This window comes from Mobula birostris, chromosome 1, assembly GCF_030028105.1.
Source record: "Mobula birostris isolate sMobBir1 chromosome 1, sMobBir1.hap1, whole genome shotgun sequence".
Lineage (NCBI taxonomy): Eukaryota > Metazoa > Chordata > Chondrichthyes > Myliobatiformes > Myliobatidae > Mobula > Mobula birostris.
This window is the reverse complement of record NC_092370.1, coordinates 172,244,450-172,258,248: the sequence shown is the minus strand read 5'-3', so window position 1 is coordinate 172,258,248 and position 13,799 is coordinate 172,244,450. Positions and strand designations below refer to the sequence as shown.

The 13,799-nt window shown below is 40.2% G+C and overlaps 1 protein-coding gene across 1 annotated transcript in view; it reads left to right on the top strand.

The window, feature by feature from the left end:
- The window catches only part of rab15 (RAB15, member RAS oncogene family), a 469,378-nt gene extending 462,562 nt beyond the window's left edge, over positions 1-6,816 (top strand). Inside the window, exons 3-7 of the mRNA XM_072266205.1 lie at positions 871-931; positions 2,367-2,444; positions 2,532-2,621; positions 3,693-3,758; positions 6,196-6,816. Of these exons, the coding sequence (XP_072122306.1) occupies positions 871-931; positions 2,367-2,444; positions 2,532-2,621; positions 3,693-3,758; positions 6,196-6,354 (454 nt within the window). The 3' untranslated portion in view covers positions 6,355-6,816. The remainder of the gene's footprint in view (positions 1-870; positions 932-2,366; positions 2,445-2,531; positions 2,622-3,692; positions 3,759-6,195) is intronic.
- Positions 6,817-13,799: the final 6,983 nt, after the last annotated feature.

Sequence of the window (13,799 nt, the reverse complement as noted above, 5' to 3'; positions counted from 1 at the left end):
TAAAACACTCGCCCTGCATCTGAGGTTTATTACAGAGCGATTCAGGTGCATGAAAGTCTCCACAGAAAGGGCACTTGGGAATCTTTTTATTGTTTTATATTTGCAGATCTTAATGATGAAAGCGATGAAAATATCTTGGCCACTTTTATTAAAGGCAAAGGTGATTAGCTTTTAATGAAGAAGTTTCTCCTCCAAAAGAAGAAACTTCTATTATTGCAGCTGGGATATAATTCCATTGGTTGCAACAGAGCATTTTGTGTCTCAAAGTACTTATGTATTGGTGATGGGAAAAATTGTGCTGTTGAGAACATTGGGAGTTGCTGACTGTGGATTGATACTTATACTTTATTGTCGCCAAACAATTGATACTAGAACGTACAATCATCACAGCGATATTTGATTCTGCGCTTCCCATTCCCTGGATTACAAATCGATAGTAAATATTAAAAATTTAAATTATAAATCATAAATAGAAAATAGAAAAATGGAAAGTAATGCAGTGCAAAAAAAAACCGAAAGGCAGGTCCGGATATTTGGAGATAACAGCCCAGATCCGCGTCAGGATCCATTCAGCAGTCTTATCACAGTTGGAAAGAAGCTGTTCCCAAATCTGGCCGTACGAGTCTTCAAGCTCCTGAGCCTTCTCCCGGAGGGAAGAGGGACGAAAAGTGTGTTGGCTGGGTGGGTCGTGTCCTTGATTATCCTGGCAGCACTGCTCTGACAGCGTGCGGTGTAAAGTGAGTCCAAGGACGGAAGATTAGTTTGTGTGATGTGCTGCGCCGTGTTCACAATCTATTAATATGCAGATCTATTCATTTAAAATGACTGACAATTACAGTTTCACTATTTATTTTTGAATTATCTTCTCAGGGATACTGCAGGACAGGAACGATACCAGACGATCACAAAGCAGTACTACAGACGAGCCCAGGTGCGCACTGTTCTATTTCTCTCTGTCACGACAATAGTGCAACTGGCTTTGAGACTAACTTTAATCTGAAGTAAACTAGTTTGAGGCTGTACTGTTCCTTCCAAATGAAGCTGCCTGTGTCTTGTGCATCAGGTTACAGCCAGGCCCCACACTCTCCCTTAAAAACAGGGCATGGTGGCAAGCCTGCATAAACGTGACGGGAATTTGTCAGGAGATGTTGCAGTCCGTGAACCACATTAAAAGTCAGGATAGGAGAGAAATCATGGGGGAGAAAACTAACACACCAGCTTGGTATTTACCCAGGGTTGAATTTATTGTGTTATTTAAAAATAAGGACTATAGCTACCTTCACTTGGAGAATTTTAACAAGTCTCGGCCAAGGCATTATGAACTATCCAAAGAGCTGAAATTGAATCCGAATTCACTAGCTTGATTATTATTCTGTGCTACCTGTATCAGAGCTGAGCTTTGTTACTGTGTCCTCCTATTGCGAAAGAGTCCATTATCATAAATAACAACTGGGCACTTGGCTGGTGCCCGGAGGGAAACTACGTTTTGATTGCCCCCTCACCCCCTATGAACAATGATTAAAACTGCATCAATGAATAGCAATTCAGTTGTCACTTTAAACCTTCATCCCACTTCCACTCTGATCTCTGCGTTGTTCCAACAAAACTGAATTTAACTTTTGTGAACAGATGCTCCTCACCTGACACTGGATATTCCAGGCTCAACAGTTTCAGATTACCAGCCATTTCCAGCCTTGAATTTCACAGGTCTGGCACTTTATTCTCTCTTCTTCTCAGTTTTATTGCTCAATTCCTCTTTACTCCATACTCTTTCTGAATTAGCACCTTTGCAACTTGTAATCAGCCTGTAATCAGCACCTTTGCAACTTGTGTCACTCAGCCTCTGTGCCCTTTTGAATCCAACCTTTTGTTCTCTCTGCCTCTCCCTCCATTTTCTGGCTTTTCCAGTTTTATCTGCAACATAAATCTTTATTATCCTATGCTTCTCCTGGTACCAAAGGAAGGTAATGAACTCGAACTCTGGGTTTCGTTACAAGAGCTGCTGAGCACATCCGGTGCTTTCAGTGTCTTTCTCAACTAATTCATCGCTGGCAATATTTACTAACTGTGCTAAATACAAGTAGAAAGGTACAGCAACTCAGAAATGTTAATCGGCAGGTCAGAAATGTAAGCCATTTAATGAAAGTCAAACTAAACCAGAGGCAACAACTCACAATTTAAAAATAGTTGTAATTATATTCGTAGGGCACAGGCCTCTTTACAGTTCAACACTGGTCTAGGCTGAATCCAAATAATGTTTGTGGTCCAGATAGTTTAGAAGAATTCTGGATATACTGGAATTGAGTGTTAATGGTTTCTCATTATGCTTTGTAATTAAAAAAAGATGTATTACCTTTTATTTATAGGGAATCTTTTTGGTATATGATATCACAAGTGAGCGCTCCTTTCAACATATTATGAAATGGGCTAGTGATGTTGATGAGGTAAGAGAGTGACATTGAATCATTTTACCTTGAATAAATATTACTCAAATTTTAGCTCATTACTCAAAGTGAATGGTTCCTCCCCAGTATGCACCAGAAGGAGTTCAGAAAATTCTCATAGCCAACAAAGCTGATGACGAACAGAAAAGGCAAGTAGGTGTAAAACAAGGTCAAAAGGTATGTATTTGATGCCCAATGCAATTATTTATATAGTAGGTTTAGAATAATGATTTTTTTTAATTGATGGTATTGTAGTTCAAAGGCCTGGAACGATTCCAAAGTAAAGATCAATGTCAAATCCTGATAATTTACAAATCACAGGCTCATAAAAAGTTGTCAGGCAGTTGAACATCTGCTGTGCTGGGTCTGATGGTGTTGCTGAACTAAAGTGCTCAGGTTTTGTGGTCTTTGTTGGGTAGTTTCTGCAGTGACTGCATCTTAGCAATATACTGTATTTAGCACAGCCGGTGTCAGCATTTTCTGAAGCTGTGGAATGGAAATTGCCATCACTTTTTTTGGGAGTTTCTTCTTGGATTTTAGTGGTGAACCCTTGAAAATAATTAATGAGAAAAAAGGTCTAAACTTGATTGAGATTTAGAAATGGGATGCTGTTTCACTTTGCATTATTATATGACGTACATGACTGCTGTTGTACAGTAAAACAAGTGCAAGATTAAATTCAATCATGTCAAATCAATTGTATTGTTGAGGTAGTACTCTATCTAGTGCACAGTGTACAATTTTGATCCCCTTTCCCAAACAACAAAGATATTTTTTCCCTAGAACAAGTGCAACAAAGATTCACCCCGGTTGGAATCCTTTACCCCAGAGGGCTGCAGAGGCTCAATCATGCATTTCTTCAGACCAGAAGTTGAATGTTTCCACATATTAAGTGAATCAAGTGATGTGGAGATGCGTGGAAGAAAATACAGCTCAGGCAGGTGACCAGCCTCCATCTTGTGGAATGGCAGAGCAGGTTCAAATGCCAGATGGCCAACTAATGCACTAAATCTTAGATTGTTGACCCTATCAGCAGGAAATTCTGCAGCATTATGGTATCTTTGACAAGCAAAACTGGCTGTTTTTACGATGCATCACAACCAAACAGCATCCAGTTATTAAAATCAAAGAGCAGGAAATCCATTATCTTTTGTTGTGTTTAAAGGAGAATTCCAGTTATGCTGTTTTTTAAAAAAAAATCACTCTTTAACCCATTGTTACATTTCCTTTCAATGTTTCCTTTCAAAGCTTGCAAAAGAATATGGAATGGACTTCTTTGAAACAAGTGCCTGCACCAATTATAACATTAAAGAGGTCAGTGGAAGCATTATGTTCGAAGAACTGCAAAAGGGTACACCATCGAAGACAGCCATATGACAAGTTGTGCCTTTGTTGCCATTGTCCTAGAGCAGGCCAAAATTAGTATGTCAGACTGGGGATTCAATTCATTATGCCTATCTGCACTAACCTTTACTGTATCAAAATGAATGTTCTTCACCCGTTATCCAAAAAGCCCTTATGTGTCCAATTGACATGCATGTCAACTACACCCTGGTTCACTGTAATGGTAGACTTAAGTCTGTAATATTATCATTGAGACCCATTACTAGTGGATACAGATCTGTAGTTTAATGTAAAAGGAATATGAGCTAAAATATCCAAAAAAAATTACATAAAATGTTTTTCAAACGGGTGATCACTCTGACAAGCTGTTATTGTTCAATTTCTAAAGATATTTTGTTTTCTATTTAATTCACATAAAAAATTACTTTGTATTTTGCTTATTTTGTCCATTAACTATGTGCCCAATGTGTCGATAGCTCTGGACCTATGAAGCTTCAAAACTGACCAAGTTTTTGATATAGTCAGCTAGTAATTGTCTTTACTAAGCTCTGTTAGTTTGCATAGCATGCGGAATTCCCTTTTATCCTAGGTTTTAGAATGTATGTAACTTTCAGTAGAAATTTGTTAATTGTTTGCAGTGTACGTTTTGAAACAAACCATTAAGTAAAAAGTCATTGGCAAATACAATAGGATTAAAGAGGATCCCAAGGCATTCTATACATTCATGAAGAGTACGATGATAACTATGGAGCAGATAGGACCGCTGAAGGATAAAAGCAGGAACGTGCATGGAGACAGGATATGGGTGAGGTCCTAAGTGAGTACTTCACATCAATATTTACCAAAGAGAGGGACGAAGAGGATAGGAAGATTAGTCTGGGGTGTCCAAATTTGCTAGGGCAGTTTGATATAAAGAAGGAGATAGTGCTGGGTATCTTGAAGAACATTAGGTGCATAAGTCCCCAGGGCCTGATGGGATATACCCCAAATGACTGATAGAGTTATGAGATTGCTGAGGTCTTGACCAATATCTGTGTGTCTTTACCGTAAGTGATCTACCTATTTATTTATTTATTCACTTATTTTCTATATTATCATGCATTGCATTGTACTGCTGCCACGAAGTTAGCAAGTTTCCTGACGTATGTTGGTGATATTAAACCTGATTCTGATTCTGAATCAGAATCAAGTTTAATATCATTGGCATATGTCATGAGATTTGCAGTACATGATAATAAAAAAAACTATAAATTACAATAAGAACTATGTTTTTAAAATTAAATTAAATAAATAAAGCTAAAAGAGGGCAAAAAAGAAAAGAAATATTGAGGTACTGTACCTGGGTTCATTGTTCATTCAGAAATCTGATGCCAGAGGGGAAGAAGCTGTTCCTAAAATGCTGAGTACTTCTCCAGGCTTCAGTAGCGCCTCCTTGATGATATAAATGAGAAGAAGTTGTGTCCTGGGTGATGGGGGTCCTTAACGATGGCTGCCACCTTTTTGAGTCATTGCCTTTTGAAGATGTCCTTGATGCTGGGACAGCTAGTGCTCATGATGGAGCTGGCTGAGTTCACAAATTTCTTCAGCTTTCTTCAGCATAAACATACCAGATGGTAAAGCAACCAGTTAGAATGCTCTCCATGGTACATCTGTATTTCTTCAGCATAAACATACCAGATGGTAAAGCAACCAGTTAGAATGCTCTCCATGGTACATCTGTAGAAAGTTGTTTGAGTCTTTGGTGTCATGCCAAGTCTCCTCAAACTCCTGATTAAGTATAGCCGCTGTTGTGCCTTCTATGTAATTACATCAAAATGTTGGGCCCAAGATAGATCTTCAGGGACGATGACACCCAGGAACTTGAAACAGCTCACCCTTTCCACTGCTGATCCCTCAATAAGGACTGGTGTGTCAACTACCCTTTCCTGAAGGCCACAATCAATTCCTTGGTTTTATTGACGTTGAGTGCAAGGTTGTTATTGTGACATCATTCAACCGGATGGTCTATCTAACTTCTGCATGCCAGGAACCAGAGATGAATTACCAAGGATTAATTTCAGATCAGTTCCAAAATTAAAAAATGTAGTTAGTATGGAACAAAAACTGAAATTACTGGAAACACTCAGCAGGTTGGCCAGCATGTTCAGAAGGATAAGCAGTTAAGATTTCATGTTTGTAAGTCTTGGTCAGAACTGTACTAAAATGTACAGTAATTCGATGAAGGATCCCATACCTAAAAATTAACTGATTTTCCTTCCACAGATGTTGCCTGATATCTTGAGTGTTTCTAGCATTTTCTGTTTTCATTTTAGTTTTAAAACATCTGCAGTTTTATATTTTTCTTTTATTGGCATTGGGCTTTCACTCTTGTAACTCAATGGTATTTTGATGTGCTTCCCTTCCACAGTCATTTACTCGACTGACAGAACTAGTGTTACAGGCCCACAAGAAGGAGCTTGACGGACTTCGACTGTCAACTCCTGATGAACTTGGCATTGCTGATTTAGAAGAAGATGACAGCAAAACCGAAAAGATGGATAGTTCACAAAAAGCTTGCTGGTGCTAGAAGCATAGCACAGATGAAGAATCCAATTTAGTTGTCTGAGTCATGCCTCAAAAATTCAAGACCTGGTTGCCTGCTCCTACATTGTGTCATCTTAAATATTCATCTGAATCCTGCCTCTTCCTTGAGTTGGACTAATTCTTACATTGATTCTTATAGGTGTTGTATTTTTGTCCCGGCTCTGTGATTCAACAATCTCTTGGACCAGGCTTGTTTGCTGTGCACTTTGTACAGTTACCGTGCTGTAGTTCATGTTCAGGTCATCGACTGATGATTCAAGTAACCCAGTTTTTACAAGACTGCTGTTTCAGTATTTGGTTTGTTTGTGAATGGCCCTTCCAAGTAATGCATTTCAAGATCCGTCAATATGCCAACTTCCTGAAATATCCCCATTTGTGCAATTAGTTTCTGCAAAGTGCTTTTAATATTTTTTGGTCATGCTCAATAAAAGTGTTCTGTTTGTCACTCCTTTGTCCAATTACTGATTTCTAAGCCCAAGGTACAGCATCTCCATGCACCTGGCTCCTTTTTAGAATTTCAAGTTTGAAATTATGGCATCAATCCAAAGCAGTGCATTTTGAGGGCAGAATCAGAAGATGGCTTTATCAATTCAAATTAGCCTTTAACAATATTGTGAATGTTCAAGTTCTTTATCCTGCTTATCTTCTCTCTCGTGTTGTGCTGTGAATTAATAGCTTAGAATAATGGCTATGACTCATTTGTCATAATGCCTGCAAGCTACCTTCAATTTAACTGTATATTTTGCTATTTATTTCTTGTCACCATTGGAATATTAAAAGAGGGATGGGAGTAAGTATCACTGTCCTACCAATGGACATGGCAGAACGAAAAATGATAAAAACTTTGCTGAGCAACTAAGCCTGTAATTTTGTCCATTCACATTATAGCATTATCGGTTTAAATTTAGAATCCCTCATGAAATTATGTTTTTTTTAACTGAAATACTGAAGGCTATTTTTAAATGTGAAAATTCTACATTGTATGTGTTCTTTAATTCTGGCCTGTCCTTAAATTCTCTTTTAATATTTAGATCAATTTTTTTAAAAAAAGTTATGCAGCTGTGTGATAGGTCATTGCAGTTTGAAGTTTTAATGCGTGGAGACACACTTCGGTATTTTAATCAATCTGCACGAGGCACTTCTTTTCTCACTTTGTAATGAATAACCCCCAGCAAAGTTATGTTCTATAAAACTGAACATTTGAAATTAGTAACCTAACAATTTTGTTCAGCAAGTCATAATTTTGAAGAAAATGACACATTCTCCTGTTTTGGGGCAGGCATTTGAAACTGGAAATGATTTACTCCTGCCAGGAGATGAGTTTTAATATTTCTTCATTATTCTGACCTACAAGGATCAGTTGATAGTATGTGTAAGTTACTTTCCTATCAATGGTAGAATACAAAATTTAAAAAAAGTTCAAGTAATTCTGTGGTTTCTTGAGAGTTTTGGTTTGTTTGAACCTGACAGCGTGACCCATGTGTGCTCTTTAGGTTTTTTCCTGTTATAATCAAAGTATATATCAACATAATGGCGTTCTGATGTTATTCACTTGGTCTAGACAGGTTAAATGAAATGGTGTGCGAAGTATCTACAGGGAGAAATATTTTGCCAATAATTTCCTCTAATCAGTTGATCAATTCCTTTCTAAGATTTAAGAGTAATATGCTTATATTGGATCTGTTGAACACTGAAGCAAGGATTTGTCATCCCAGTAATTATTTTTTTCCAGCATGTTCCAAACTTGGTCAACTTGGTATTGTGTGCACTAAGAATGCCATTTGCACACTTCCGTTGAAGATCAAACAATTTCACTGTACTGAACAATGTAATTTCTAAATTGTACTGTGGTGATTTAAGAGTCAGGCCTTTGAATCAGTGCACTTCAATATTTTAAGCACAAAATATTAACACTTAGAATTGGAAGCAACAATATTTATATCTAATTAATACACAGATTTTAATTATTTTGTATCTTTCAAATTCAATATCTTTAAAATATGAAGAGAGAATGTGCCCTGCATTTAATAACTAGCACTGAATTCTTTTTAGCTTTAAACAATTCGCAAACAAAATAATACCCCAAGGCCAACCTGAAAAAGCTTTTTTTAAATTTTAATCTACCACTTAAATGTCCATGCAAATAAAAGACTGATAGACAGAACTCGTATTTTTCTTTCAGAATGCTGAATATTCTTTGAAAGCATTCACATGATTTACAGACCAATTTGATTTTATTGTGTAACTGTTTGGTTGGTGAAATACTGGTGGAATAAATGTGAGACAAAAATGCACAACTACAAATGGGTAGAAAACAGTGGATGTATGCACAATTAAATCCTTCATCTGTTCTGGTTCAGGAGTAGTTGTGAGTTCAGGCGTTCAGATATATTCCTGGTAAAGGAAACCTGAAATGCAAAGCAAACATGTCCTGATGAAGGATTCTGACCCAAAACATTGACTTTGTATTTCCCATCACAGATGCTGCCTGACTCACTGAGTGCATTCAACACCTTTGGATGCTGTTAAACATTTTGACTGAGTGTTTTGCGCCTGTTTCAGCTCATAAGCAAGTTGAAATAAACCACCAACATGAATGACAAGTAAATAAAGTCAAGCCCTGTCTTTAAGACAAGTAGCAGAGTTCTCACAAATATTATTCTTCCATGATCACAGTTACATTTTTGACTTATAAAGACTGATAAGTGACTAGAAGTCAATTCAGTTATGATGCTGAGATGCATGCTAGTTTGCGCTGGGACACATCATCAGTGATGTAACCTGGGGTCATTGGGTGTTTCAGCTCTTTCAACATCAGGCACTCTCACCCAGGCGACCTTTCCAGGATTGATCAGGCCCCAGCTTGTGTCCCAGCAGCATTGGTCCACAGGTCACACCTTTTGATCCTCAGCCATTTGGAGTCTCGCTCAGCAGCTTCTGTGGTTTTTTTCTTTGCAGCTCCCATAATGCCAAGGGGAGAGTAGGTTCTGCACAGCGAGCATCCAGCAGCACTTCTACACGCCACCTCTATAGACTCACATTGTACCCACCACCTCTGTCTCTGGCACTCCTCTACCAGCTCCTGGCATTTTGCTTTTTTATGCTGAAATGGTTCCTCAATCCGGTCTTCCCAAGGAACTGTCAGTTCCACCATGACCACCTGCTTTGAGGTTTCTGACAGAATGACCATGTCGGGCCTCAGTGATGATGATGCAATGAAGTCAGGGAACTTTAATTGCTTGCCAAGATTGACTTTCAGTTGAAAGTCAGATGCAGTGGTGAGCAAGCTTTCTGGTGATCTGGGCTGAGGCTGCGGTTGGTCTCAAGTTTGACAAAGGATATGGGCTTTCTGGGTTGGCGGAGGTGCCTACTGTTCTTAATGACTGAGGAGATACCTTCTGCCACTGCCTTCAGCACCTGGTCATGGCGCTACTAGTAGCAGCCTTCTCCCATGGCTTTTGGACAGCTCCTGAGGAGACGTACCAGGGTCCCTCTGCCTGGGGTGAGAGGACATTATGGTGCCTCATTTTTGCTCCAAGCAAAAAGGTTGGCTGGACCAGGCAGGACATTGTACCCAGCCTGGATCATGGACTTGATGCGCTGGGGTTCTGCCTGTCAGAAGCTGAACCAGGAGATCTTCCACTTCAGCACACCTTCCCACCTTCTCCAAGCTCCCTGCTGCCCCATTCCTACCATCCTGGTGGTACGCACTTCCTCGACGGTTGCTCCCGGACAAGATGGAAACTGAGCCTGCCCTGGGTCCTTTCGAAGCAGGTTTAAAGGAAGCTACCCAGCCCCACCTGACCGGACGCCACTGTCCCTACCAGATCCCTATGCCTCAGACGCGACTCAGCCATCTCCACTGCATTCTTGGCCTTCCATTTCCACCTGTCCAGACCTCAACGCCTGCTTAAAGAGATTTTGGGATTGCTAGAATCTCTGTACAGCAGCGAACTTCATGTACGGGAAACCACGAATTCCTCGTAAAAGCTGATGAAAGGAAGTTGCAGTTTATTCCTATTCCCATACAGAGCAATGCTGCTCAGGCTATGTGGGAGGCCCAGCCAACTTTGAAGGTAACTATTAATCTTTCTTTCAAAAGCTTCAACTGTTGACATTGGTACCTCACATACCAGCATTTAAGTTCCTTTTAGAAGCCACAATTAACTGATTTTATCAAAAAGTAATAAAAACTGAATCAAAAACACCCCTGATCAGAAACAAAAATAAAAGCCACAAAATTCAAGCCTTTGACATAACAGTCAAAATTTTGCCCTCACCACCCAGCACATGGTGACCTAGGACGATTCAGAAATGTCATCTTTTCTGGCGGACAAGACCTATTTTGTGTTGCAACAGTGATGTTATTGAACAGGCTGAGCAATCTGTCATACTGATGATTCTTTATATCACAAACTAGAAAGTAATTTTGGAAACATTTTACAGAGAGAAAAACAAGTACAAGTCAGATACTGTATGAAAGATCAATGTCAAAAGTGAAACGACAGAACTACTTAAAATTCATGAATAACATGCTCAAAATGCTGGAAGAATTTAGCAAGTCAGGCAGCATCTATGAAGAGAAATAAACATTCAACATTTTGGGCTGAGATCCTCTTCAAGGTTTACATAGTTTGGAATTTTTAAAGTAATTATTCAAGGAAATTACAATCTGCACATTTGAAATTACTTTATGGTTGGATATATTGTTGAGCAGTAATAAGGTTCTAGTACACCTTTCAAAATCAAGTTACATCTTATTCAACAAAACATAACATTTTTATTATTTTTCATAACAGGAAAATTATGTAAGCATTTGTTGCTGATGATGTCCACTGACCTTTGTAGGCTAACTGTGAAAGTACTGCAGCTTCACACAGTATAAAGGAACAGGGAATCTTGACAACATAAGAAAGGGGCTTCCCCTCCTCCACCATCAACTCTGATCTCAAACGCATCTCCCCCATTTCACACACATCTGCTCTCACTCCATCCTCCCGCCACCCCACTAGGAATACGGTTCCCCCTTGTCCTCACCCACCACCCCACCAGCCTCCCGGTCCAACATATAATTCTCCGTAACTTCTGCCACCTCCAACGGGATCCCACCACTAAGCACATCTTTCCCTCCCCCCCCCGGCTTTCCGCAGGGATCGCTCCCTACATGACTCCCTTGTCCATTTGTCCCCACCATCCCTTCCCACTGATCTCCCTCCCGGCACTTATCCTTGTAAGCAGAACAAGTGCTACACATGCCCTTACCACCATTCAGGGCCCCAGACAGTCCTTCCAGGTGAGGTGACACTTCACCTGTGAGTCGGCTGGGGTGATATACTGCGTCCGGTGCTCCCGATGCAGCCTTCTATATATTGGCGAGACCCGACGCAGGCTGGGAGACCGTTTCGCTGAACACCTACGCTCTGTCCGCCACAGAAAGCAGGATCTCCCAGTGGCCACACATTTTAATTCCACATCCCATTCACATTCTGATATGTCTATCCTCGGCCTCCTCTACTGTCAAGATGAAGCCACGCTCAGGTTGGAGGAACAACGCCTTATATTCCGTCTGGGTAGCCTCCAACCTGATGGCATGAACATTGACTTCTCTAACTTCCGTTAATGTCCCACCTCCCCTTTGTACCCCATCTGTTAATTATTTATTATATATATAATTTTTTTCTCTCTCTCTTTTTCTCCCTCTATCCCTCTGACTATACTCCTTGCCCATCCTCTGGGATTCCCCCCTCCCCCTTTCTTTCTCCCTGGGCCTCCCGTCCCATGATTCTTTCATATGCCTTTTGCCAATCAACTTTCCAGCTCTTGGCTTCATCCCTCCCCTTCCTGTCTTCTCCTATCATTTTGGATCTCCCCCTCCCCCTCCCACTTTCAAATCTCTTACTATCTCTTCTTTCAGTAAGTCCTGACGAAGGGTCTCGGCCCAAAACGTCAACTGTACCTCTTCCTAGAGGTGCTGCCTGGCCTGCTGCGTTCACCAGCAACTTTGATGTGTGTTGCATCTATTTCTAAAGAACAGGATCTTGAATGTTTTTTTAATCTGTACCTTAACATTTCCTGTCACCATCAAATACTGTATATACAACAAATCTTATATTCGCAGCAGCTAACCATTATAGCATATAGTCTCTGCTATCAATCTCTGCTTTAAATACACTCAATGACCTGACCGCTACAACAACCTGTGCCAATGAATTCCACAAATTCACCACCCTCGGGCTAAAGAAATTCCTTCTTATCTCTGTTCTAAATTACAGCATTACATCCTTGCTTTTATATTCTAGTCCTTTTGAAATGAACGCTAACATTGCATTTGCCTTCCTTACCACCGACTCAACCTGCAAGTTAACCTTTAGTCCTGCACAAGGACTCCCAAGTGCCCTTGAACCTTGAAGTTTTGAATTTTCTCCCAGTTTCGAAAATAGTCCATCCTTTTTATTTCTTCTACCATAGTGCATGACTATGACCTTCCTTCTATTTGCCACTCCTTTGTCCTTTCTCATAACCTAAGTCCTTCTGCAGCCTCCCTGCTTCCCCAACACTACCTGCCCCTCCACCTACCTTTGTATTGTCTGCAAACTTAGCCACCAAGCACTCAATTCCATCATCTAAATCACTGACATATAATGTGAAAAGAAGCGGTCCCAACACCGACCCCTGTGGAACACCACTAGTCACAGGCACCACTAGTCACAGGCTCCCTTTATTCCCACTCTTTGCCTCCTGCCAATCTGCCAATGCCCTATCCATGCTGGTACCTTTCCCATAACACCATGGGCTCTTATCTTGTTAAGCAGCCTCATGTGTGGCACTTTGTCAAAGGCCTTTTGAAAATCCAAGTACACAATATCCACCAATTCTCCTTTGTCTATCCTGCTTGTTACTTCCTCAAATAATTCTAACAGATTTGTCATGGAAGATGTTCCTTAAGAAAACCATGCTTACTTTGGCCTATCTTATCATGTAGCTCCAAGTATCTTGAAACCTCATCCTTAACAATTAACTCCAACACTTTCTGAACCACTGTTTCTTCTGCCTTCCTCCTTTCTTGACGAGGGGAGCAACATTTGCAATTTTTCAGTCCTCTGGAACCATGCCAGAATCTAGTGATTCTTGAAAGATCATTATTAATGCCTCCACAATCTCTTCAGCTACCTCTTTCAGAACCCTCGGTGAACGCTATCTGGTTGTCCAGGTGATCTAACTACCTTCAAACTTTTCAGCTTCTCAAGCACCTTCTCCCTAGTTATAGCAACTGCACTCATTTCTGCCCCTTGTCATTCTTGAACTTCCAGCATACTACCATTGTCTTCCACAGTGAAGACTGATGCAAAATACTTATTCAGTTCATGTACCATTTCTTTGCCCCCATTACTACCTCGCCACTATTATTTTTGAGTGGTCCAATATCTA